The sequence below is a fragment of the Oratosquilla oratoria genome, chromosome 44 (assembly GCF_046742065.1).
Source record: "Oratosquilla oratoria isolate Oo_2021 chromosome 44, ASM4674206v1, whole genome shotgun sequence".
In the NCBI taxonomy this organism is placed as follows: Eukaryota; Metazoa; Arthropoda; class Malacostraca; order Stomatopoda; family Squillidae; genus Oratosquilla; species Oratosquilla oratoria.
Genome location: NC_134820.1, coordinates 29553294 through 29580323, shown reverse-complemented (window position 1 = coordinate 29580323; position 27030 = coordinate 29553294). Strand labels below are relative to the sequence as shown.

The 27030-nt window shown below is 43.8% G+C and overlaps 1 protein-coding gene across 6 annotated transcripts in view; it reads left to right on the top strand.

The window, feature by feature from the left end:
- The window catches only part of LOC143022422 (small integral membrane protein 8-like), a 46717-nt gene extending 25644 nt beyond the window's left edge, over positions 1-21073 (top strand). The window contains exons 1-3 of one of the 6 annotated variants that reach the window (XM_076180618.1): positions 5424-5498; positions 17689-17838; positions 20306-21007. In XM_076180618.1, coding sequence (XP_076036733.1) covers positions 17707-17838; positions 20306-20461 — 288 coding nt within the window. In that variant the 5' untranslated portion in view covers positions 5424-5498; positions 17689-17706 and the 3' untranslated portion in view covers positions 20462-21007. Of the gene's footprint in view, positions 1-5423; positions 5499-14858; positions 15020-15892; positions 16998-17688; positions 17839-18253; positions 18428-20305 lie in introns of those variants that run through there. The other 5 variants (XM_076180620.1, XM_076180617.1, XM_076180621.1 and 2 more) reach the window with 5 other exon arrangements.
- The last annotated feature ends 5957 nt before the right edge of the window (positions 21074-27030 follow it).

Here is a 27030-nt window from a genome sequence, read left to right as displayed (position 1 = left end):
GTGGCCTACGAAATTTTTCTTTTGTCTAGTATGTGGCCTACCGGACTTTTATTTCAGTATGAACATGTCTTTTAAGTTTTGATAGTTTGGGAGCGCTAATCGCGGCCAAACTAAAGCGGAACGCACCGAGGAACGCATCGAGGAACGCGCTCAACTCTGCTTTTTGGCTTCCTTGGCTATCTCTATTTGGCTATTCTTTTTATCATGGATGTGCTGAAATGGGAGGTCTAGGCGAATAGATTTTCTGTTTTGGGTCGTCTACATTCTTTTGTAAAGAGATTGTTTTGCGTTCTTGGCACATATATAACACAAGACTGTTTTATTTAGCTGTTATGTCCAAACACTTCCTTTGACGCAAGACACCCTCCCTCCCCGGCCAGCCTTGATATAATGCGTGTTTTATCCCAGAGATCTCTACCCGCTTCTATTCGGATCTCCAACAATCTATCCGAGTATTTGATATCTTGTCGACAATAACCAGCGCCTCTATCCTCGGGGGACAACATCGAACCGGAGAAATGTAATTATGGAGATGGTAAAGAAATGTGCCCAAATAGAGGCATAGTCGAAGTTGAATTTTTTTTTTTTTTTTTTTTTTGAGTGGACATTAGTCTTTAATTGTAGATGAACGCTACATGACTCTTGGTAGTATTCTTAAAAAAATCTTTCCTTATATAAATCTTATATAAATCCTTGAAAGGGAAAGATTTATATAAGGAAAGATTTTTTTTAAGAATACCACCGTAAGATTCTTACGGTGGTATTCTTAAAAAAATCTTTCCTTATATAAATCTTTCCCTTCCAAGGATTTATATAAGATTTATATAAGGAAAGGTTTTTTTTTATAATACCACCGTCTGGTCCTTAGATACGTCATTGAAATATTGACTTCATAAAACTTATGTAACCGATACACCCATTTTACCCAGCAGATTAAATTCAAGGAAACTTTTTCGAAGTTTACCTCGGCCGGCCGAAAATTCCACCCTTTCTGGCCCTCTCGTCCACCCCTTTCTGTCCCAAATGGTTTTGTCGTTTCCTGTCCTTACAGAGGCACTGCCCGCATCATCTCATCTGGACTACCTGTTTCGTGACGTAATGTCGCGCGTACCCTACGTCATTTCCGTCGCTTGGTCCCGCCTCGTGCGCAGCAGAATCTCATGTCATTTTTTACGCATTAACGAAATTAACGTGTTTTTTTTTTTTTGCGTTTATAACGCATATCAAACGTTAACCTCTTCAAATATTTTTCCTACCTCGTGCGCAACATACGGTGGTATTCTTAAAAAAATCTTTCCTTATATAAATATCTCCTTATACAAATCTTATATGAATCCTTGTAAGGGAAATATATTTTTTAGGAATACCACCGTAAGAATCTTAGTGGTATTCTTAATTTTTTTTATATAAATCTTTGGAAGGGAGAGAATTTCTTTTAAGAATACCGCTAATAATCCCAACTCCTGTTTTTAAAATCAATAACGGATTTGTTACCTTCTTTTTTAATTATGAGATTTGTAACTTGTTTCATGATGACGATGATGACTACGACGACGACGACGACGCCCTAGGTCAACCGACATCGACACCGACCGTCGTCACATTTGTGTGCTTCGTGGACCAATAGCGTCGCAGTGCTGCGTATCATGACGTCATTCATCCGTGATGAGGGCGACAGTTAGCAGGAACCACATCGCCACTCCTCAGATTTATGAGTTCGGATGCTTCTGGATCTCGTTTTTTTTCGCTCGACCTTGCTTTCTTTCTTTAGTTCCCTCACTTCCTCTACCAATTTGTATAGACATACAAAGGATTACAAAGGCGGAGCATGCCGACAGGAGACCTTTTGTTCCATATCTAGGTCGGATGCAAAAAAAAAAAAAAAAAAAAAAAAAAATAATATTAATAATAAAATAATAAATAAAAACTATAATAATGTAAATAACAAATAAAATACATAAATAAAAATTATTTGAATGCACGTAAACAGAGCCCTTATATGCCTCAGTACCCCCCTGGGGCAAAATTCTCAGTGACGACCCCTCCCCCCCCCTTCCCCCCCTCCCCATCTCCACCATTCCTTACTGCCTATTATAGGTATTGGCTTGCGAAATAATTAAACAAAATTTGAAAAATGTTATCTAATGTCCCTATTGCAGAAAAGACAAGGGAAGATTTTTTATATATTGTTGATTTTCACGCAAATTCGTATATCACGGTAAAATATTCAGGCCACCTCTGATTTTCATTTATTATAATTATTTTGTCAGCTTTGTGAGCGGCATGTTCAGACCGTATCCCTTAGTGGTGTCAAATTGGACTTCACGGCAGTCCTGGACGTCCTCGACCTGTGGGTGATATGGCGGGTAAATCTGAGCAGGTGAACAAAATGACCCAAAATCCAAAAAATCTCAAAGGAGAAACCATATGAATTTTGCCCAAAATCCGAAGGTGACCGATTTGGTCCAAGCTTGCCTCACAGGTAGAGTCGGACAAAGTACAGAGCAGGGTAGACATGAACAGCCTTAGCCCAAGGGCGTGGCGGTGGCACCCCTCCAAACTTGGGCCTTTTCACCCAGTATTCACTTTTGGGCCTGTGGCACCCATACCGTATCCCTGAGTGGTGTCAAATTGGACTCCATGGCAGCCCTGGACGCCCTCGACCTGAGGGTGATAAGGCAGGTAAATCTGAGCAGGTGACAGCGAGGTAGACGTGGGACACCTGGACCCAAGGGCGAGGTTGTGGCGACCAGCCAAATTTGTTTGTGTTTGTGTAAATTTCCCCTCTCATTTCCGCCTGTGGCGCCCGTACTTTTAGCCTAAGCAGTATCTAAGTGCGATCTGCAAGAGTCCTGGTGGCCCTCGACCTGTAGCTGAGGTGGTGACCCGATCGGGACAAGTGGCCAAAATGACCCTCAAAATTACCAACAGATTTGGCCAAAAACCGTCATGTCTCCGATTTGGCCCAAACTTACCCCAGAGGGAGAGAGTCGTCCACAGGGCACAGCGAGGTAGACGTGGGGAACTTGGACCCAAGGGCGAGGTTGTGGCGACCAGCCAAATCTGTTTGTGTTTGTGTAATTTTCCCCTCTCATTTCCGCCCGTTGGAGCCCGTACTTTTAGCCTGAGCAGTATCTAAGTGCGATCCGCAAGAGCCCTGGTGGCTCTCGACCTGTAGCTGAGGTGGTGAACCGATCGGGACAAGTGGCCAAAATGACCCTCAAAATTACCAACAGATTTGGCCAAAAACCGTCATGTCTCCGATTTGGCCCAAACTTACTCCAGAGGGAGAGAGTCGTCCACAGGGCACAGCGAGGTAGACGTGGGGAAGCTGGACCCAAGGGCGAGGTTGTGGCGACCAGCCAAATTTGTTTGTGTTTGTGTAATTTTCGCCTCTCATTTCCGCCCGTACTTTTAGCCTGAGGAGTATCTAAGTGCGATCCGCAAGAGCCCTGGTGGCCCTCGACCTGTAGCTGAGGTGGTGACCCAATCGGGACAAGTGGCCAAAATGACCCTCAAAACCAAAAACCGTCATGTCTCCGATTTGGCCCAAACTTACTCCAGAGAGAGAGAGTCGTCCAAAGGAACAGCGAGGTAGACGTGGGGAACCTGGACCCAAGGGCGAGGTTGTGGCGACCAGCCAAATTTGTTTGTGTTTGTGTAATTTTCCCCATGTGTACTTACGCTTTACTTTCTTCCTAAACACTGTATTTGCTGTCGTCAGCTGTTTTTCTTGACACATCTTCACCAACTCTCCACTACAATTTTTTCCTGGAACTCCATTCTCAACCACTCCACCTATTGGTTCTTTTCCTACCCTAGCATTAGGTCTCCCAATACCACTACATTGATATCTCTCCCTAAACCCTCTATGCAGTGCTCCCCGCTAATAACACTAGGATTACGTGGACAACTGTAAAAATGAACTGTTACGATTCACCTGCAAGGTTGAGGCCTGAATAGGAACCAGACTCACAAAATGAATAAATAAAATGATGAATAGAAATAAAAAACAAAACTTATAATAATAATAATGATAATAATAATAGTAATAACAATGATAATAACAATAACAATAATAATAATAATAATAATAATAATAATGATAATAATAATGATAATAATAATGATAATAATAATGATAATAATGATAATGATAATCACAAATAAGGCCAAACAAATGGCTGGATGGGTTCTCAGAACCTTCGAATCAAGAACCTCATGCTCAGCACTGGAGGGCTCTTGCACAGCCAGTACTCGACTATACAGCAGCCAGCACTGTTTTCTCCACACAAGGAGAGATATAGATACTGGAGTCCGTACAGCGAGACTTCACAAGGAAAATTACAGCAATGAAGGGTCTCGACTACTTGTAGCGCTCAAGGAAACTGGGATCATATTCTCAACAAATGAGAAGAGAGAGATACCGCATCAAATATGCGTGGAATTTGTTAGAAAAGCTGATGCCTGATCGTACCTCTATGGAACCCAGAACAAATGCCTGCACAGAACACCAGTATCAAATTAGTGACTCAATATTATTCAATGCACTCCCAAAACACACAAGAAATATCACAGGCTGCTCCAACAACGTATTCAAAAACGAACTAGCAAATACCTAATGACATTACTTGGCTACAGAGTTTTGCAAGGACCAACAGGTCATCCACCTGAAGGATGATACCCGTGCTGGCAGAAGCGGTGGACTACTACAGTTTTGAAGAACTAAGTTATCTACTCTTTTCTCTATTTTCGTCAGTTTGTGAATATAGTTCTGATTCTGTCCTTTGCACATCATACAGAAGCAAAACAACCCTGCTTTCTCAACCTCCCCCAAGTATTTCATGTAGATTCTAGCTAGCTTTAGCACGTCCACAGTGAAACCGTTCCTCGCATACTGCCGAACATTATCTCCATCTCTCTCTTCGGTTTTGCAATGGCCACATGCCTCATTGACCTGACCTGCACATGCGTTTATTCTTGGTTAATTTCTTCACATTCGTCACATTTTTGCTCCGAATCAACTCAAGCAAATTATTCTATTCACAGCCCCTGCACTTCTTTTTCATGCTTTCCTCTTGTGAGACAGATCTCGTAATTTGATCTAATAATAGGCATTTTTTCACTAGTTTTCAAATAAATACTTTCAAAACAAAAACAAGAAATTCCCTGAACACAGACACGTTAATTGGAATGATTCATGGTAAGAGAACATTTGAAGGTTCAACATAAGACAATTTCGAAATTACATCAACATATGTACAACTGAAGACAGCGGCAAAATAAGTAGATAGCCGTATACACATTAGTATACACTGCTATTTCAGTACTGTATATTTCATGGTGATATTTCGTACATATACATACATATATATTTTCTTAATTAATAGATTGTTAAAGAAACAGTGATTTTAAAGCAGACGGAATTAAGGTAAAATAGGCAACTCAAGCTGGCAGTTCTGTTTACAAATCGCAAGCAGACGTGCAAGGACCAATGGGTATGTAGCAGTTCGCATCTCATGTATAATATAAAATCAAACGCATAGGTCCAAGTACACTTTGAAATATAACAAGTTATAAGTTCTTTGAATAGAAGACAAATCAACAGTCACGTATGACGGTAATTATTATTATGATAGCGGAGACATATATATTAACAGGATTTTGGTAAACTTTAAGTATAATATTTGAATTGGTAACACCAGCCATATAGAATTACATGTAAATAAATTCAGGTACACTTAATGGTAGAACGTTGCATGTGTTGCAGTTATGGTGATTTTTATTTCCCGCTGTGGTTCACAAAATACCTCATTCCCATTGTAATTCAACTCACTTTGCCAATTATCATTATGGCTTATGCCAACTTTTCTCAAATTAACTAAGATTAATTTAGATTGTAAATGTATGATCTTTGTGACAAAATTTCTTTGGCTTCATCATGCTGGCAAGACGATGTGCACACACACAGTCAGCAGAGCTATGAGGACAAAGAAAATCTGTACATAAGGACTAATAAATTTATAATGATTCCAATAACAAAGAATCGAGCCTTTTTTAGAAATGGTGAAAGAACTCGGATCAACAATGACTGTTATTAAACAACAGATGACTGCAAAATCAAACTGCAACAAATTGGGCAAAATCCAGTGAGACATGAATAATCATTATTCATGTCTCACTGGATTTTGCCCAAATTTTTCGTGTGATGAGGGATAAAGTGCATCAGTACCCCATTATTATAATGGGGTACTGATGCACTTTATCCCTCATCACACGAAAAATTTAGCAGTGAATCAACGAGTTAGGTTGTAATGAATACTTGAACTTTATCAACTTAAATGCTCAAGGACTATTAAAGAAAAACAGACAGAAAACCAAAGTGTATTTCTTGAAGGAACTTGCAGAACTGCATTCACAGCTGTTGCTGAAACCCATCTGAGATTAAAGGGTTTGTTAACATAAGATCTGATAGGAATAATAGATCACATGGGGGAGTATGTCTCTTCCCTCATGATAATATAGACTGAAATGCTTTAAAGTTTTTCTAATAGCATATGTGAGGCATTGATGGTTAGCCAGAAATAGATTAATGTGACACTGATAGTAATCTATCACCCCACTGATACTAAGGATCATGACTTTGCTGAATTGTGTGGAATTATTAGTGAAAAACTTAACAGTTTACAAACACCCCTACCTGAAATAGTTATTACTGGTAACTGCAGGCAGCCTCATTGATGATGACGGGCTCACGCCTACGTCCCTGTATGAGTATGGGGATGAGTCTAAATTTGTCTGTGTTTGTCCATATTTATGTTTCCGCTCCATTTTTATTTTCCTCTCATATGCTTCCATTGTTCTATCTTGCAACCAGTCCATATGTGATCACTTCTCTTCCGCCACTGCTACCTCATCATCCTACCATTCACTACTCTTCTGTTCCCACCTATCCTCCTTGTCCCACATATCATCTTTGCACACTGCTCATTCCTCTACTCCCACTTCCCCTATATCCTTCACCACATCACACTTCTTTAAGTTCCTCATGGTATTCTTTCTCCTTTTCCTTCTCATTCAGTTTATTAACTCTCAGCTTCTCTTAACTCCTACCCTTTTCCTCCTGCTCTACTTTTCTCTGCTCTCAACTTCTAAAGATTATCTGCCCCTCCCCCATTCTTTCCCCTGAAAATATGAACACCCAGAACTCTTTCAATCCTTCATTTTGATACCACTACATGGTCCATTAACCCTACTGTGCACCACCACACATATATGCAATAGGGTTAAGAAGAGAGCCAAGCATAAGTATACATGGGAAAGGGTGGTGGATGGAAAGGACTTGATAGGGCTCTCCATTCCTAATCCTAATACTGCCCTTAAAAACTCCTGACTGCCCTTAATGTTTCCCCTAGGTCTAAGTGTATTGGTATCTATGCCATGGGGCAACCCCTAACTCCCAGCGTGAAGGGAATTTGGGTCCAAACTGTTTCAAGAAGCTCCTGCCTCCCCTGCAGGTGGCACAGATCCCTGGGAGCAGCTTTGGTTACCTTTGTAGAGATGGGGATGTGGTGATTCCTTGTATCCCGGAGGTGATGTGTCCTCATTTGGATGTTGTTCACTTCAGCAGTTCTCTGTCATCTGGATGGTTATGCTGCCATTTGAAGGCATCTTATTGTAGCACCTTATGATACTTATGTAAAACCTTTAAAATGCTTAAATCTTCTATGTACAAAACTAGGAAGGATCTGTTAAGCACTTAGTGTCTTAGCATATAATAACTACAATAAATCATATAATAACTACAATAAATCCTTGGAAGGGAAATATTTATACAAGAAAATATATTTTTAAGAATCCCACCGTAAGAATCATACGGTGGTATTCTTAGAAAAATCTTTCCTTATATAAATCTTTCCCTTCCAAGAATTTATATAAGATTTATATAAGGAAAGATTTTTTTTTATAATACCACCGTCTGGTCCTTAGATACGTCATTGAAATATTGACTTCATAAAACTTATGTAACCGATACACCCATTTTACCCAGCAGATTAAATTCAAGGAAACTTTTTCGAAGTTTACCTCGGCCGGCCAAAAATTCCACCCTTTCTGGCCTTCTCGTCCACCCCTTTCTGCCCCAAATGGTTTTGTCGTTTCCTGTCCTTATAGAGGCACTGCCCGCATCATCTCATCTGGGCTACCTGTTGCGTGACGTAATGTCGCGCGTACCCTACGTCATTTCCGTCGCTTGGTCCCGCCTCGTGCGCAGCAGAATCTCATGTCATTTTTTACGCATTAACAAAATTAACGTTGTTGTTTTTTTTTGCGTTTATAACGCATATCAAACGTTAACCTCTTCAAATATTTTTCCTACTTCGTGCGCAACATACGGTGGTATTCTTAAAAAAATCTTTCCTTATATAAATCCTTGGAAGGGAAATATGTTTTTTAGGAATACCACCGTAAGAATCTTAGTGATATTCTTATTAAAAAAAGTCTTACATAAATCCTCGGAAGGGAAATAATATCTTTTAAGAATACCACTGATAATCCCAACTCCTGTTTTTAAAATCAATAACGGATTTGTTACCTTCTTTTTTAATTATGAGATTTGTAACTTGTTTCATGATGACGATGATGACTACGACGACGACGACGACGCCCTAGTTCGACCGACATCGACATCGACACCGACCGTCGTCACATTTGTGGGTTTCGTGGACCAATAGCGTCGCAGTGCTGCGTATCATGACGTCATTCATCCGTGATGAGGGCGACAGTTAGCAGGAAGCACATCGCCACTCCTCAGATTTATGAGTTCGGATGCTTCTGGATCTCGTTTTTTTCGCTCGACTTCGCTTTCTTTTGTTCCCTCACTTCCTCTCTCTACCAATTTGCATAGACATACAAAGGATTACAAAGGCGGAGCATGCCGACAGAGACCTTTTGATCCATATCTAGGTCGGATGCAAAAAAAAAAAAAAATCATATTAATAATAAAATGATAAATAAAAAATATAATAATGTAAATAACAAATAAAATACATAAATAAATGTATGATTTGTATGCACGTAAGCAGAGCCCTTATACTGTATGCCTCAGTACCGCCCAGGGGCAAAATTCTCAGTGACGACCCCTCCCCACCTTCCCCCCTCCCCATCTCCACCATTCCTTACTGCCTATTATAGGTATTGGCTTGCGAAATAATTAAACAAAATTTGAAAAATGTTATCTAATGTCCCTATTGCAGAAAAGACAAGGGAAGATTTTTCATATATTGTTGACTCTCACGCAAATTCGTATATCACGGTAAAATATTCAGGCCACCTCTGATTTTCATTTATTATAATTATTTTGTCAGCTTTGTGAGCGGCATGTTCAGACCGTATCCCTTAGTGGTGTCAAATTGGACTTCACGGCAGTCCTGGACGTCCTCGACCTGTGGGTGATATGGCGGGTAAATCTGAGCAGGTGAACAAAATGACCCAAAATCCAAAAAATCTCAAAGGAGAAACCATATGAATTTTGCCCAAAATCCGAAGGTGACCGATTTGGTCCAAGCTTGCCTCACAGGTAGAGTCGGACAAAGTAAAGAGCAGGGTAGACATGAACAGCCTTAGCCCAAGGGCGTGGCGGTGGCACCCCTCCAAACTTGGGCCTTTTCACCCAGTATTCACTTTTGGGCCTGTGGCACCCATACCGTATCCCTGAGTGGTGTCAAATTGGACTCCATGGCAGCCCTGGACGCCCTCGACCTGAGGGTGATAAGGCAGGTAAAACTGAGCAGGTGACAGCGAGGTAGACGTGGGACACCTGGACCCAAGGGCGAGGTTGTGGCGACCAGCCAAATTTGTTTGTGTTTGTGTAAATTTCCCCTCTCATTTCCGCCTGTGGCGCCCGTACTTTTAGCCTAAGCAGTATCTAAGTGCGATCCGCAAGAGCCCTGGTGGCCCTCGACCTGTAGCTGAGGTGGTGACCCAATCGGGACAAGTGGCCAAAATGACCACCAAATTACCAAAACCGTCATGTCTCCGATTTGGCCCAAACTTACTCCAGAGGGAGAGAGTCGTCCACAGGGCACAGCGAGGTAGACGTGGGGAAGCTGGACCCAAGGGCGAGGTTGTGGCGACCAGCCAAATTTGTTTGTGTTTGTGTAATTTTCGCCTCTCATTTCCGCCCGTACTTTTAGCCTGAGGAGTATCTAAGTGCGATCCGCAAGAGCCCTGGTGGCCCTCGACCTGTAGCTGAGGTGGTGACCCAATCGGGACAAGTGGCCAAAATGACCCTCAAAATGACCAAAAACCGTCATGTCTCCGATTTGGCCCAAACTTACTCCAGAGGGAGAGAGTCGTCCACAGGGCACAGCGAGGTAGTCGTGGGGAACCTGGACGCAAGGGCGAGGTTGTGGCGACCAGCCAAATTTGTTTGTGTTTGTGTAATTTTCCCCATGTGTACTTACGCTTGACTTTCTTCCTAAACACTGTATTTGCTGTCGTCAGCTGTTTTTCTTGGCACATCTTCACCAACTCTCCACTACAATTTTTTCCTGGAACTCCATTCTCAACCACTCCACCTATTGGTTCTTTTCCTACCCTAGCATTAGGTCTCCCAATACCACTACATTGATATCTCTCCCTAAACCCTCTATGCAGTGCTCCCCGCTAATAACACGGATTACGTGGCCAACCGTATAAATGAACTGTTACGATTCACCTGCAAGGTTGAGGCCTGAATAGGAACCAGACCCACAAAATGAATAAATAAAATGATGAATAGAAATAAAAAACAAAACTTATAATAATAATAATAACAATGATAATAATAATAACAATAACAATAATAATAATAATAATAATAATAATAATAATAATAATAATGATAATCACAAATAAGGCCAAACAAATGGCTGGATGGGTTCTCAGAACCTTCGAATCAAGAACCTCATGCTCAGCACTGGAGGGCTCTTGCACAGCCAGTACTCGACTATACAACAGCCAGCACCGTTTTCTCCACACAAGGAGAGATATAGATACTGGAGTCCGTACAGCGAGACTTCACAAGGAAAATTACAGCAATGAAGGGTCTCGACTACTGGTAGCGCTCAAGGAAACTGGGATCATATTCTCAACAAATGAGAAGAGAGAGATACCGCATCAAATATGCGTGGAATTTGTTAGAAAAGCTGATGCCTGATCGTACCTCTATGGAACCCAGAACAAATGCCTGCACAGAACACCAGTATCAAATTAGTGACTCAATATTATTCAATGCACTCCCAAAACACACAAGAAATATCACAGGCTGCTCCAACAACGTATTCAAAAACGAACTAGCAAATACCTAATGACATGACTTGATGAACCCCCTATTCTTGGCTACAGAGTTTTGCTAGGACCAACAGGTCATCCACCTGAAGGATGATACCCGTGCTGGCAGAAGCGGTGGACTACTACAGTTTTGAAGAACTAAGTTATCTACTCTTTTCTCTATTTTCGTCAGTTTGTGAATATAGTTCTGATTCTGTCCTTTGCACATCATACAGAAGCAAAACAACCCTGCTTTCTCAACCTCCCCCAAGTATTTCATGTAGATTCTAGCTAGCTTTAGCACGTCCACAGTGAAACCGTTCCTCGCATACTGCCGAACATTATCTCCATCTCTCTCTTCGGTTTTGCAATGGCCACATGCCTCATTGACCTGACCTGCACATGCGTTTATTCTTGGTTAATTTCTTCACATTCGTCACATTTTTGCTCCGAATCAACTCAAGCAAATTATTCTATTCACAGCCCCTGCACTTCTTTTTCATGCTTTCCTCTTGTGAGACAGATCTCGTAATTTGATCTAATAATAGGCATTTTTTCACTAGTTTTCAAATAAATACTTTGAAAACAAAAACAAGAAATTCCCTGAACACAGACACGTTCATTGGAATGATTCATGGTAAGAGAACATTTGAAGGTTCAACATAAGACAATTTCGAAATTACATCAACATACGTACAACTGAAGACAGCGGCAAAATAAGTAGATAGCCGTCTAATACACATTAGTATACACTGCTCTTTCAGTACTGTATACTTTATGGTGATATTTCGTACATATACATACATATATATTATCTTAATTAATGAGTTATTAAGAAACAGTAATTTTAAAGCAGACGGAATTAAGGTAAAATAGGCAACTCAAGCTGGCAGTTCTGTTTACAAATCGCAAGCAGACGTGGAAGGACCAATGGTAGTGGTGGGCAGCTACCGGTAAAGTTACCGGTTTTATCGGTAACAGCCTTGACGGTAGCTTACCGGCAATAATTCTGCTACCGTTAAGGTTCCGTTAACCGATAAGCTATACCAAACACTCGTGGAGCGGTAAGCACGTCTCGGCTTGGTGGTACTGAGTGACGGTAGTGGTGGGCAGCTACCGGTAGTTACGGGTTTTATCGGTAACAACCTTGACGGTAGCTTACCAGCAAAAAATCTACTACTGTTTAGGCTCCGTTAACCGATAAACTATCCCATAATACTCAGAGAGCGGTAAGCACGTTTCGGCTTGGTGGTACCAAGATCTAAGTGACAGTACTGACGGCCCTACGTAGGATGAAAATTACAGGAACGTATTCAACGTGCTAGATCGTCCTGCTCCCTTCTCGGCCCACAGATGCACAGTACGAAATGTACGTATTCGAATATGAAAATTAACAGTCGTGCTAGATCGTTTTGTTCGCATCTCGGCCCGCAGAGGTTCAGTGCAAAATGTACGTATTCGATTAGTCAGCCTATGTTCCGGTGGGCATGTATCCAAATGGATGCACAGAATAAAAAATTAAAATAAAACATATGTGTGTTTTTTGTTCATTTAAAGGTACTATAATATAAATATAGGGATCGTAGAGTCCTGCTAATACAAAATTAACGTAATTCCAATATAAAAAATGACAACTATGAACAATTGATAAAAACTTTGACAGAAATTCAAAGGGTTGAGATTGTGTTCCTGAGCCTAATATAAGAGGAACTTGGTAAAAAAAATATTATGAAAATGACCTACATATGTCAATTCATCTCGCACAAAACCTTTAAAACCTCAATTGTACAAAAAAACTTTGTCCTGACTAAATGAAAAATGGGTGATTTTGGAAATGAATTTTTATGTGTAATGTGTAAAAATGATGCATGTAATTATTTTTCTTTTATGAAATTGTGTTTCTATGTGAAAAATATATTCTTTGTATGAAATTGCACTTACATAGAGACGGAAGTGGAGTGTGAGAGGGGGAGGGGGGGATTGGTGCGTAGGCCTATGCACTGAGGGAGAGGAGGTAATGCTCTGACCTTACACGCACCCCCTCCCTACTCCCCGCCCACGAGAGTTGGAGTAACGACTCGGAGCGCAGGATTTTTATAGTGACGTTACAAAACTTGTGACTACACACCATAGTAGGATGAAATTTGTTTAGATTTAAGTCATAAAGGCGACTCGAACTTGGGACGTCACTACTACCTCACGAGTCTTTTACCGGTAAATTACAGGTAATTCCGGTAACGGCATTGTTGTTAACCGGTAATTCCGATAATGAAATTAGCGATATGTGCCCAGCACTACTGGAGGGCTCTTGCACAGCCAGTACTCGACTATACAGCAGCCAGCACCGTTTTCTCCACACAAGGAGAGATATAGATACTGGAGTCCGTACAGCGAGACTTCACAAGGAAAATTACAGCAATGAAGGGTCTCGACTACTGGTAGCGCTCAAGGAAACTGGGATCATATTCTCAACAAATGAGAAGAGAGAGATACCGCATCAAATATGCGTGGAATTTGTTAGAAAAGCTGATGCCTGATCGTACCTCTATGGAACCCAGAACAAATGCCTGCACAGAACACCAGTATCAAATTAGTGACTCAATATTATTCAATGCACTCCCAAAACACACAAGAAATATCACAGGCTGCTCCAACAACGTATTCAAAAACGAACTAGCAAATACCTAATGACATTACTTGATGAACCCCCTATTCTTGGCTACAGAGTTTTGCAAGGACCAACAGGTCATCCACCTGAAGGATGATACCCGTGCTGGCAGAAGCGGTGGACTACTACAGTTTTGAAGAACTAAGTTATCTACTCTTTTCTCTATTTTCGTCAGTTTGTGAATATAGTTCTGATTCTGTCCTTTGCACATCATACAGAAGCAAAACAACCCTGCTTTCTCAACCTCCCCCAAGTATTTCATGTAGATTCTAGCTAGCTTTAGCACGTCCACAGTGAAACCGTTCCTCGCATACTGCAGAACATTATCTCCATCTCTCTCTTCGGTTTTGCAATGGCCACATGCCTCATTGACCTGACCTGCACATGCGTTTATTCTTGGTTAATTTCTTCACATTCGTCACATTTTTGCTCCGAATCAACTCAAGCAAATTATTCTATTCACAGCCCCTGCACTTCTTTTTCATGCTTTCCTCTTGTGAGACAGATCTCGTAATTTGATCTAATAATAGGCATTTTTTCACTAGTTTTCAAATAAATACTTTCAAAACAAAAACAAGAAATTCCCTGAACACAGACACGTTAATTGGAATGATTCATGGTAAGAGAACATTTGAAGGTTCAACATAAGACAATTTCGAAATTACATCAACATATGTACAACTGAAGACAGCGGCAAAATAAGTAGATAGCCGTATACACATTGACATTAGTATACACTGCTATTTCAGTACTGTATATTTCATGGTGATATTTCGTACATATACATACATATATATTTTCTTAATTAATAGATTGTTAAGAAACAGTGATTTTAAAGCAGACGGAATTAAGGTAAAATAGGCAACTCAAGCTGGCAGTTCTGTTTACAAATCGCAAGCAGACGTGGAAGGACCAATGGGTATGTAGCAGTTCGCATCTCATGTATAATATAAAATCAAACGCATAGGTCCAAGTACACTTTGAAATATAACAAGTTATAAGTTCTTTGAATAGAAGACAAATCAACAGTCACGTATGACGGTAATTATTATTATGATAGCGGAGACATATATATTAAAGTTTACCAAAATCCTGTTAAGTATAATATTAATAATATTTGAATTGGTAACACCAGCCATATAGAATTACATGTAAATAAATTCAGGTACACTATTAATGGTAGAACGTTGCATGTGTTGCAGTTATGGTGATTTTTATTTCCCGCTGTGGTTCACAAAATACCTCATTCCCATTGTAATTCAACTTTGCCAATTATCATTATGGCTTATGCCAACTTTTCTCAAATTAACTAAGATTAATTTAGATTGTAAATGTATGATCTTTGTGACAAAATTTCTTTGGCTTCATCATGCTGGCAAGACGATGTGCACACACACAGTCAGCAGAGCTATGAGGACAAAGAAAATCTGTACATAAGGACTAATAAATTTATAATGATTCCAATAACAAAGAATCGAGCCTTTTTTAGAAATGGTGAAAGAACTCGGATCAACAATGACTGTTATTAAACAACAGATGACTGCAAAATCAAACTGCAACAAATTGGGCAAAATCCAGTGAGACATGAATAATCATTATTCATGTCTCACTGGATTTTGCCCAAATTTTTCGTGTGATGAGGGATAAAGTGCATCAGTACCTCATTATTATATTGGGTTACTGTTGCAATTTATCCCACATCACACGAAAAATTTAGCAGTGAATCAACGAGTTAGGTTGTAATGAATACTTGAACTTTATCAACTTAAATGCTCAAGGACTATTAAAGAAAAACAGACAGAAAACCAAAGTGTATTTCTTGAAGGAACTTGCAGAACTGCATTCACAGCTGTTGCTGAAACCCATCTGAGATTAAAGGGTTTGTTAACATAAGATCTGATAGGAATAATAGATCACATGGGGGAGTATGTCTCTTCCCTCATGATAATATAGACTGAAATGCTTTAAAGTTTTTCTAATAGCATATGTGAGGCATTGATGGTTAGCCAGAAATAGATTAATGTGACACTGATAGTAATCTATCACCCCACTGATACTAAGGATCATGACTTTGCTGAATTGTGTGGAATTATTAGTGAAAAACTTAACAGTTTACGAAGACCCCTACCTGAAATAGTTATTACTGGTAACTGCAGGCAGCCTCATTGATGATGACGGGCTCACGCCTACGTCCCTGTATGAGTATGGGGATGAGTCTAAATTTGTCTGTGTTTGTCCATATTTATGTTGCCGCTCCATTTTTATTTTCCTCTCATATGCTTCCATTGTTCTATCTTGCAACCAGTCCATATGTGATCACTTCTCTTCCGCCACTGCTACCTCATCATCCTACCATTCACTACTCTTCTGTTCCCACCTATCCTCCTTGTCCCACATACCATCTTTGCACACTGCTCATTCCTCTACTCCCACTTCCCCTATATCCTTCACCACATCACACTTCTTTAAGTTCCTCATGGTATTCTTTCTCCTTTTCCTTCTCATTCAGTTTATTAACTCTCAGCTTCTCTAACTCCTACCCTTTTCCTCCTGCTCTACTTTTCTTCGCTCTCAACTTCTAAAAATTATCTGCCCCTCCCCCATTCTTTCCCCTGAAAATATGAACACCCAGAACTCTTTCAATCCTTCATTTTGATACCACTACATGGTCCATTAACCCTACTGTGCACCACCACACATATATGCAATAGGGTTAAGAAGAGAGCCAAGCATAAGTATACATGGGAAAGGGTGGTGGATGGAAAGGACTTGATAGGGCTCTCCATTCCTAATCCTAATACTGCCCTTAAAAACTCCTGACTGCCCTTAATGTTTCCCCTAGGTCTAAGTGTATTGGTATCTATGCCATGGGACAACCCCTAACTCCGAACATGAAGGGAATTTGGGTCCAAACTGTTTCAAGAAGCTCCTGCCTCCCCTGCAGGTGGCACAGATCCCTGGGAGCAGCTTTGGTTACCTTTGTAGAGATGGGGATGTGGTGATTCCTTGTATCCCGGAGGTGATGTGTCCTCATTTGGATGTTGTTCACTTCAGCAGTTCTCTGTCATCTGGATGGTTATGCTGCCATTTGAAGGCATCTTATTGTAGCACCTTATGATACTTATGTAAAACCTTTAAAATGCTTAAATCTTCTATGTACAAAACTAGGAAGGATTTGTACTCTGTCATCTGGATGGTTATGCTGCCATTTGAAGGCATCTTATTGTAGCACCTTATGATACATATGTAAAACCTTTAAAATGCTTAAATCTTCTATGTACAAAACTAGGAAGGATCTGTTAAGCACTTAGTGTCTTAGCATATACATACATATACCAAGGCTTTTTCCCCCTTCCAAGGGAGGTAGCCAAAAAGGGAAAGGCATAAAAACACTCCCACCCATTTCATCCCCAAATACACTCCACACCCCTCCCACCCTTCCTCTCATCTGAGCACCTCCTGGATGACGGGTCATCCCTGCACCCTGCCCACCGCCCTGGGTCAGAAGCAGTGTCGCAAGACACAGTACATCCACAGCAAGGCCGCTTCATTTAATCGGCGACCCCCCCTCTCCGTCCCCCTTAGCATATAATAACTACAATATACAAGAATGTAATGTTATCCCATCATTGTATTTTTAAAGATTACATTAATTAGAAAGAATATTTTTTTCTCTGATATAACTTTGTGATATTTTTATTTTGTTTCAGATTTTTCTTTGAAGACCAATGTCAGATAAAAGTACAGAGTCAATAAATCCTGGGAAAGGTGTCACTACAGCCAACACAGGAGATGGTATCAGATCCATTAGAGCAACCAATGTTTTCAAAGTTGTCAATTTTGAGTTGTATGCTAAGCCGGTAAGTCATAGTAAGCATTTTTTTCTTTTAAGTTACAAAATTTAACCCCATATAATGTGTGTGGGGAAATGAGCTTATCTTAAAAACATTGAGGATATTATTCATACACCATAGGGGAAAATGAAACTGAGACAATTCTCCTCCCTACATCAATAGTCTTTGCCAAATGATGGAAATACTTTAGGGTATTGTTGTTGTTGTCATTCCCAAGACTGTCTTGCTGAGCATTCCCATCTCAAGGGATGCCATAGCTGGAAAGGGATTTTTCCATAAATCCCGTATAGAGTGTATGTTGTGTTCTTGTTGTGTATAATTGTGTACAGTGCAGTTTTCCTTAATGTGTTGTATAATAATGGGGTGAAGTGTTGTCAACAACATATCTCAGAGATGTGGAAAAATGCATTTTTTTGTACAGGTGCATAAACTGGAATAGCCTAGATGATGGAAGACAAGTTGGAACCATGCATGAGTTGAAAATGAAGTATAATAATTGGAGAATAAAAATCAGAACTCCACTAGTATGGGTCCTTTTCTGTATCAGCTGATTTATTGCTCCAGATCTCTCTTGCAGAAGACCCACAGGTCTCAGGTAACTGGTATTATCCACCAGAGTGGCCCATAAGTTACTCAAGGAAGAAGTGTTGTGTGGGTATAGCTAACATGTTCAGTGTCTTTTGTGTAATGGTTATGTCTGGGGTATTTTGCTTTTGTGGCTTGGCCTATTCTGTGATGGTATTGTCGTAATGATGGATGGTAACCTGAACATAGTACGCTGCTGTAGGAAAGAATGGGCGAAGAAAGATTAGGAAAAAAATATCTATATATATGAAATGTGTGGAAAGCAGAGCTAGATAGAGTTAACATGAGGGGAAGACTGGGAAAAGGATGGGGTGAAGGTGTCCTTGGATGAAAGGGGAATGTCTGTTTAGTAGGGAAAGGAGAGGTTAAGAGATAGGTGTGAATGAATGATAAACAGGCACTGTAGTAGGATCAGAGGAGGGATTAAGGAAGATAGTGACAGTTTGGAAAGGTGTGGAAAAGAAGGAAATTGAAAATAAATGTAGGTAAAAGTAATGTGATGGACTAGGAGAGAGGATGGCAGCAAATTGGAAGTGAGTGATAAGGAAGTGGATAGCTTTAGATACTTGGGTGTGAATGTGGTAGTAAAGGGAGGAGTGGAGGTGGAGGTAGAATGTAGTTTGAGAGAACCAAGTAAATGCCTTGGTGGATTATAAAGTGTAATGAGAAATGGACATTTGGGAATGGATGCTAAGAGGAGATCACATGAAGGAGCGATCGTACAGATTCCAAGTTGTTCAACTTCTGATGGCATTTGAATTCTGAGATGCCACCAGACCCCCTTAATATATTACCCAGCAGAGAGATCATTCCTAAGATAGACTAGAATTGCACTGGCGTGCCTATGTCTAGGTCACCACCCTGCGTTGAAATAATACCAATGCAGAATTGGGCAGATAACAGATATCAAATGACCTGAATGTAAACATAATATGCAGAGCATTTTATACTACACTGCTCTACTCGCTCACTTAGGACAGGTCTACTAGATCTCTTTGATGACTTATGAACTAATGGTCATGGCTGGTTTCTCTTTTCTTGAAATACTTTGAGGTTTGGGTTTCAGGCCCTCTCTCTTATAAAGGGGAAGAAGTCTTGGTATATTAATAGGTTTGGATTTTTAGTAGCACTTTATTCCTGCTTGTATGTATGAAGCGGCCTTGTTGTGGATGTGCTGTGTCTTGCGACACTGCCTCTGACCCAGGGCAGTGGACAAGGTGTAGGGATGACCCGTCATCCAGGAGGTGCTAAGATAAGAGGGAAGGTGGAGGGGTGTGGAGTGTATTCAGGTATGGAATGGGTGGGAATGATTTTATGCCTTTTCCTTTTTGGCTACCTCCCTTGTAAGGGGGAAAAAGCCTTGGTATATGTATGTATGTATGTATGTATGAAGTTGTGGTTTCCTACAATTTCTTTGGGCATTCTAGAGTTTTAGCCTGTATAATTTTCATTTACGTTCATTTACATTCATAATCACTTTCATATTAGAACTGCCATTATCTGAACTTCATTTATTATCACATGATTTCAGAAAGAAAAATTTAGCACTGGAGTAGCAGAATGGTGACTGAGGGTGGAGGGGGATAAGTTTACCTTAGTTTTCTAAAAAATACACAAATCTGAACACACTTTAGTCCAGTTAGTTTGAATATGGGTGGGTTTATTGTAGTTATACTTGTCCATGAGCCATTTCCCCTTGGTACTTGTACAGCTATGAAAATGTAATTATGATCCAAAGACTTGAAAAACCTGTTTTTGATCATCATTTAAGTGTTATATTTTGATATAGTACTCAGTTGTCTGCTTTATGATACTGGGTTGAATTTCTATAAGATTAAGACAAGACTAGATGTATTAGCTATTACATTTACTTTTCTTTCTTTTCCAGAATGCTGTTATTATGGCATTTGGTGTGATTGCCATCCTTGGCAGTGCAGCTTACCTAGCTTACATGAAGTCACAACATCGGGAAAAGAAGGTGTACGTAGCGATAGCAGAAGATGGAATGGAACAGTTAATGACTAAAAAATCCAAATGGGATTAATTTTTCAGTATTGTTAAGTTATTGTTGAAACATGTGTTGTACAGTTTTTATACAAAAACTATTTATATTGTATCTCTCATGTTTTATTAAACATACAAGTTTTTGGTAAATGAGTTACATGTTGGAATCATAGAAAGAAACAACTTGAGATGGTTTGGTCATATGAAAAGAATGGAGGAAAGTAGATATCCAAGGAAGTATTTGGAATTGCAGCCTAGAGGAAGGAGGCCAGTTGGAAGACCCAGGAAAAGGTGGATGGACTGTGTGAAAAAGAACTTAGAAGGAAGAAACTTAATGTTGGAAGAAGTAAATGAACCAATTTATGAGGATCGAGATGAGTGGAGGCATCTGATGATGAGGCTGACGACTGACAGTAGTTGAAATCAACTACCTGGCGTCTGGTGAGAAAGGTAAGAACTGTACCCACCAGAAATATATACATAATAATTCCCTTCAATATACACATTTCCTTAATATAAACCTCCCTTGTGGGGAAGAAAGGGTCTTTTGGTATATGTATATACAGACACTCCTACTCTTACGTTTTAGTTTCGTTCCGAACGGCCGAATGTAAGTTGAAAATGAACGTAAGTTGTTACTGTACGTTCTAGTAATGTATGATCGTTCATACTGTACTATACATCCATAGATTCTATGATAGTATCTTATAAAAAACCCTAAATCATTAATTATACACATAACATTGTAAAATAATAACATTAATTTCAAATAAATTAAATTCAAGCAACATAAATTGAGATGGTGGAGGAGAAGGAGGGGAGGAGGAGGAGGAGGCAAGGCACGTTCAGTCTGTCATTGTGCCATGTAAACAATGGACACAGCGTCATGCGTAAGTATCGTTTGAACCACAGAGAGCGCGCTAAACTAAAAAATTCACTCACCGCCACACCCTTGGTCTCAGGATTCTGCTGCCTACGCTGGTGTGCACCCTATCCCACTCTCTACTTGTGGCGCAAGTTTGGACCAAATCGCTCACCTTCGGATTTCCCCCCAAAATCCATGGGGGACCCCCTTGGAGATATTGCGAATTTTGGGCCATTTTGGTCACCTCCACCGATTTACCCGCTATCACACCCACAGGTCCGGCAGGGCCTGGTAAGCAAGACCAATGGCGCACCACTCAGGCGCACGGTATCCCTGCCAGAGGCATAAACGTCAAAAGGCCCATCTTTGGAGGGCTCTCACCGCCACACCCTTGGTCTCAGGATTCCGCTGTCTACGCTCATGTGCACCCTAGCCCACACTCTACTTGTGGCGCAAGTTTGGACCAAATCGCTGACATTGGGATTTCCCCCCAAAATCCATGGGGGACCCCCTTGGAGATTTTTTGGATTTTGGGCCATTTCGGTCACCTCCACCGATTTACCCGCTATCACACCCACAGGTCCGGCAGGGCCTGGGATGCCCTCCGCTCCAATCCCTCACCACTCAGGCGCACGGTATCCCTGCCAGAGGCATAAACGTCAAAAGGCCCATCTTTGGAGGGCTCTCACCGCCACACCCTTGGTCTCAGGATTCCGCTGTCTACTGCGGTGCACCCTGGCCCACCCTCTACATGTGGCGCAAGTTTGGACCAAATCGCTCACCTTCGGATTTACCCAAAAATTCCATGGGGGACCCCCTTGGAGTTTTTTCGGGTTTTGGGTCATTTTGGTCACCTCCACCGATTTACCCGCTATCACACCCACAGGTCCGGCAGGGCCTGGGATGCCCTCCGGTCCAATGGCGCACCACTCAGGCGCACGGTATCCCTGCCAGAGGCATAAACGTCAAAAGGCCCATCTTTGGAGGGCTCTCACCGCCACACCCTTGGTCTCAGGATTCCGCTGTCTACGCTCATGTGCACCCTAGCCCACACTCTACTTGTGGCGCAAGTTTGGACCAAATCGCTGACATTGGGATTTCCCCCCAAAATCCATGGGGGACCCCCTTGGAGATTTTTTGGATTTTGGGCCATTTCGGTCACCTCCACCGATTTACCCGCTATCACACCCACAGGTCCGGCAGGGCCTGGGATGCCCTCCGGTCCAATGGCGCACCACTCAGGCGCACGGTATCCCTGCCAGAGGCATAAACGTCAAAAGGCCCATCTTTGGAGGGCTCTCACCGCCACACCCTTGGTCTCAGGATTCCGCTGTCTACGCTCATGTGCACCCTAGCCCACACTCTACTTGTGGCGCAAGTTTGGACCAAATCGCTGACCTTCGGATTTCCCCCCAAAATCCATGGGGGACCCCCTTGGAGATTTTTTGGATTTTGGGCCATTTCGGTCACCTCCACCGATTTACCCGCTATCACACCCACAGGTCCGGCAGGGCCTGGGATGCCCTCCGGTCCAATGGCGCACCACTCAGGCGCACGGTATCCCTGCCAGAGGCATAAACGTCAAAAGGCCCATCTTTGGAGGGCTCTCACCGCCACACCCTTGGTCTCAGGATTCCGCTGTCTACGCTCATGTGCACCCTAGCCCACACTCTACTTGTGGCGCAAGTTTGGACCAAATCGCTGACCTTCGGATTTCCCCCCAAAATCCATGGGGGACCCCCTTGGAGATTTTTTGGATTTTGGGCCATTTCGGTCACCTCCACCGATTTACCCGCTATCACACCCACAGGTCCGGCAGGGCCTGGGATGCCCTCCGGTCCAATGGCGCACCACTCAGGCGCACGGTATCCCTGCCAGAGGCATAAACGTCAAAAGGCCCATCTTTGGAGGGCTCTCACCGCCACACCCTTGGTCTCAGGATTCCGCTGTCTACGCTCATGTGCACCCTAGCCCACACTCTACTTGTGGCGCAAGTTTGGACCAAATCGCTGACCTTCGGATTTCCCCCCAAAATCCATGGGGGACCCCCTTGGAGATTTTTTGGATTTTGGGCCATTTCGGTCACCTCCACCGATTTACCCGCTATCACACCCACAGGTCCGGCAGGGCCTGGGATGCCCTCCGGTCCAATGGCGCACCACTCAGGCGCACGGTATCCCTGCCAGAGGCATAAACGTCAAAAGGCCCATCTTTGGAGGGCTCTCACCGCCACACCCTTGGTCTCAGGATTCCGCTGTCTACGCTCATGTGCACCCTAGCCCACACTCTACTTGTGGCGCAAGTTTGGACCAAATCGCTGACCTTCGGATTTCCCCCCAAAATCCATGGGGGACCCCCTTGGAGATTTTTTGGATTTTGGGCCATTTCGGTCACCTCCACCGATTTACCCGCTATCACACCCACAGGTCCGGCAGGGCCTGGGATGCCCTCCGGTCCAATGGCGCACCACTCAGGCGCACGGTATCCCTGCCAGAGGCATAAACGTCAAAAGGCCCATCTTTGGAGGGCTCTCACCGCCACACCCTTGGTCTCAGGATTCCGCTGTCTACGCTCATGTGCACCCTAGCCCACGCTCTACTTGTGGCGCAAGTTTGGACCAAATCGCTGACCTTCGGATTTCCCCCAAAATCCATGGGGGACCCCCTTGGAGATTTTTTGGATTTTGGGCCATTTCGGTCACCTCCACCGATTTACCCGCTATCACACCCACAGGTCCGGCAGGGCCTGGGATGCCCTCCGGTCCAATGGCGCACCACTCAGGCGCACGGTATCCCTGCCAGAGGCATAAACGTCAAAAGGCCCATCTTTGGAGGGCTCTCACCGCCACACCCTTGGTCTCAGGATTCCGCTGTCTACGCTCATGTGCACCCTAGCCCACACTCTACTTGTGGCGCAAGTTTGGACCAAATCGCTGACCTTCGGATTTCCCCCCAAAATCCATGGGGGACCCCCTTGGAGATTTTTTGGATTTTGGGCCATTTCGGTCACCTCCACCGATTTACCCGCTATCACACCCACAGGTCCGGCAGGGCCTGGGATGCCCTCCGGTCCAATGGCGCACCACTCAGGCGCACGGTATCCCTGCCAGAGGCATAAACGTCAAAAGGCCCATCTTTGGAGGGCTCTCACCGCCACACCCTTGGTCTCAGGATTCCGCTGTCTACGCTCATGTGCACCCTAGCCCACACTCTACTTGTGGCGCAAGTTTGGACCAAATCGCTGACCTTCGGATTTCCCCCCAAAATCCATGGGGGACCCCCTTGGAGATTTTTTGGATTTTGGGCCATTTCGGTCACCTCCACCGATTTACCCGCTATCACACCCACAGGTCCGGCAGGGCCTGGGATGCCCTCCGGTCCAATGGCGCACCACTCAGGCGCACGGTATCCCTGCCAGAGGCATAAACGTCAAAAGGCCCATCTTTGGAGGGCTCTCACCGCCACACCCTTGGTCTCAGGATTCCGCTGTCTACGCTCATGTGCACCCTAGCCCACACTCTACTTGTGGCGCAAGTTTGGACCAAATCGCTGACCTTCGGATTTCCCCCCAAAATCCATGGGGGACCCCCTTGGAGATTTTTTGGATTTTGGGCCATTTCGGTCACCTCCACCGATTTACCCGCTATCACACCCACAGGTCCGGCAGGGCCTGGGATGCCCTCCGGTCCAATGGCGCACCACTCAGGCGCACGGTATCCCTGCCAGAGGCATAAACGTCAAAAGGCCCATCTTTGGAGGGCTCTCACCGCCACACCCTTGGTCTCAGGATTCCGCTGTCTACGCTCATGTGCACCCTAGCCCACACTCTACTTGTGGCGCAAGTTTGGACCAAATCGCTGACCTTCGGATTTCCCCCCAAAATCCATGGGGGACCCCCTTGGAGATTTTTTGGATTTTGGGCCATTTCGGTCACCTCCACCGATTTACCCGCTATCACACCCACAGGTCCGGCAGGGCCTGGGATGCCCTCCGGTCCAATGGCGCACCACTCAGGCGCACGGTATCCCTGCCAGAGGCATAAACGTCAAAAGGCCCATCTTTGGAGGGCTCTCACCGCCACACCCTTGGTCTCAGGATTCCGCTGTCTACGCTCATGTGCACCCTAGCCCACACTCTACTTGTGGCGCAAGTTTGGACCAAATCGCTGACCTTCGGATTTCCCCCCAAAATCCATGGGGGACCCCCTTGGAGATTTTTTGGATTTTGGGCCATTTCGGTCACCTCCACCGATTTACCCGCTATCACACCCACAGGTCCGGCAGGGCCTGGGATGCCCTCCGGTCCAATGGCGCACCACTCAGGCGCACGGTATCCCTGCCAGAGGCATAAACGTCAAAAGGCCCATCTTTGGAGGGCTCTCACCGCCACACCCTTGGTCTCAGGATTCCGCTGTCTACGCTCATGTGCACCCTAGCCCACACTCTACTTGTGGCGCAAGTTTGGACCAAATCGCTGACCTTCGGATTTCCCCCCAAAATCCATGGGGGACCCCCTTGGAGATTTTTTGGATTTTGGGCCATTTCGGTCACCTCCACCGATTTACCCGCTATCACACCCACAGGTCCGGCAGGGCCTGGGATGCCCTCCGGTCCAATGGCGCACCACTCAGGCGCACGGTATCCCTGCCAGAGGCATAAACGTCAAAAGGCCCATCTTTGGAGGGCTCTCACCGCCACACCCTTGGTCTCAGGATTCCGCTGTCTACGCTCATGTGCACCCTAGCCCACACTCTACTTGTGGCGCAAGTTTGGACCAAATCGCTGACCTTCGGATTTCCCCCCAAAATCCATGGGGGACCCCCTTGGAGATTTTTTGGATTTTGGGCCATTTCGGTCACCTCCACCGATTTACCCGCTATCACACCCACAGGTCCGGCAGGGCCTGGGATGCCCTCCAGTCCAATGGCGCACCACTCAGGCGCACGGTATCCCTGCCAGAGGCATAAACGTCAAAAGGCCCATCTTTGGAGGGCTCTCACCGCCACACCCTTCGTCTCAGGATTCCGCTGTCTACGCTCATGTGCACCCTAGCCCACGCTCTACTTGTGGCGCAAGTTTGGACCAAATCGCCCACCTTCGGATTTCCCCCCAAAATCCATGGGGGACCCCCTTGGAGATTTTTTGGATTTTGGGCCATTTTGGTCACCTCCGCCGATTTACCCCAAATCACACCCACACCTCCGGCAGGGCCTGGGATGCCCTCCAGTCCAATGGCGCACCACTCAGGCGCACGGTATCCCTGCCAGAGGCATAAACGTCAAAAGGCCCATCTTTGGAGGGCTCTCACCGCCACACCCTTCGTCTCAGGATTCCGCTGTCTACGCTCATGTGCACCCTAGCCCACGCTCTACTTGTGGCGCAAGTTTGGACCAAATCGCCCACCTTCGGATTTCCCCCCAAAATCCATGGGGGACCCCCTTGGAGATTTTTTGGATTTTGGGCCATTTTGGTCACCTCCGCCGATTTACCCGCTATCACACCCACACCTCCGGCAGGGCCTGGGATGCCCTCCAGTCCAATGGCGCACCACTCAGGCGCACGGTATCCCTGCCAGAGGCATAAACGTCAAAAGGCCCATCTTTGGAGGGCTCTCACCGCCACACCCTTCGTCTCAGGATTCCGCTGTCTACGCTCATGTGCACCCTAGCCCACGCTCTACTTGTGGCGCAAGTTTGGACCAAATCGCCCACCTTCGGATTTCCCCCCAAAATCCATGGGGGACCCC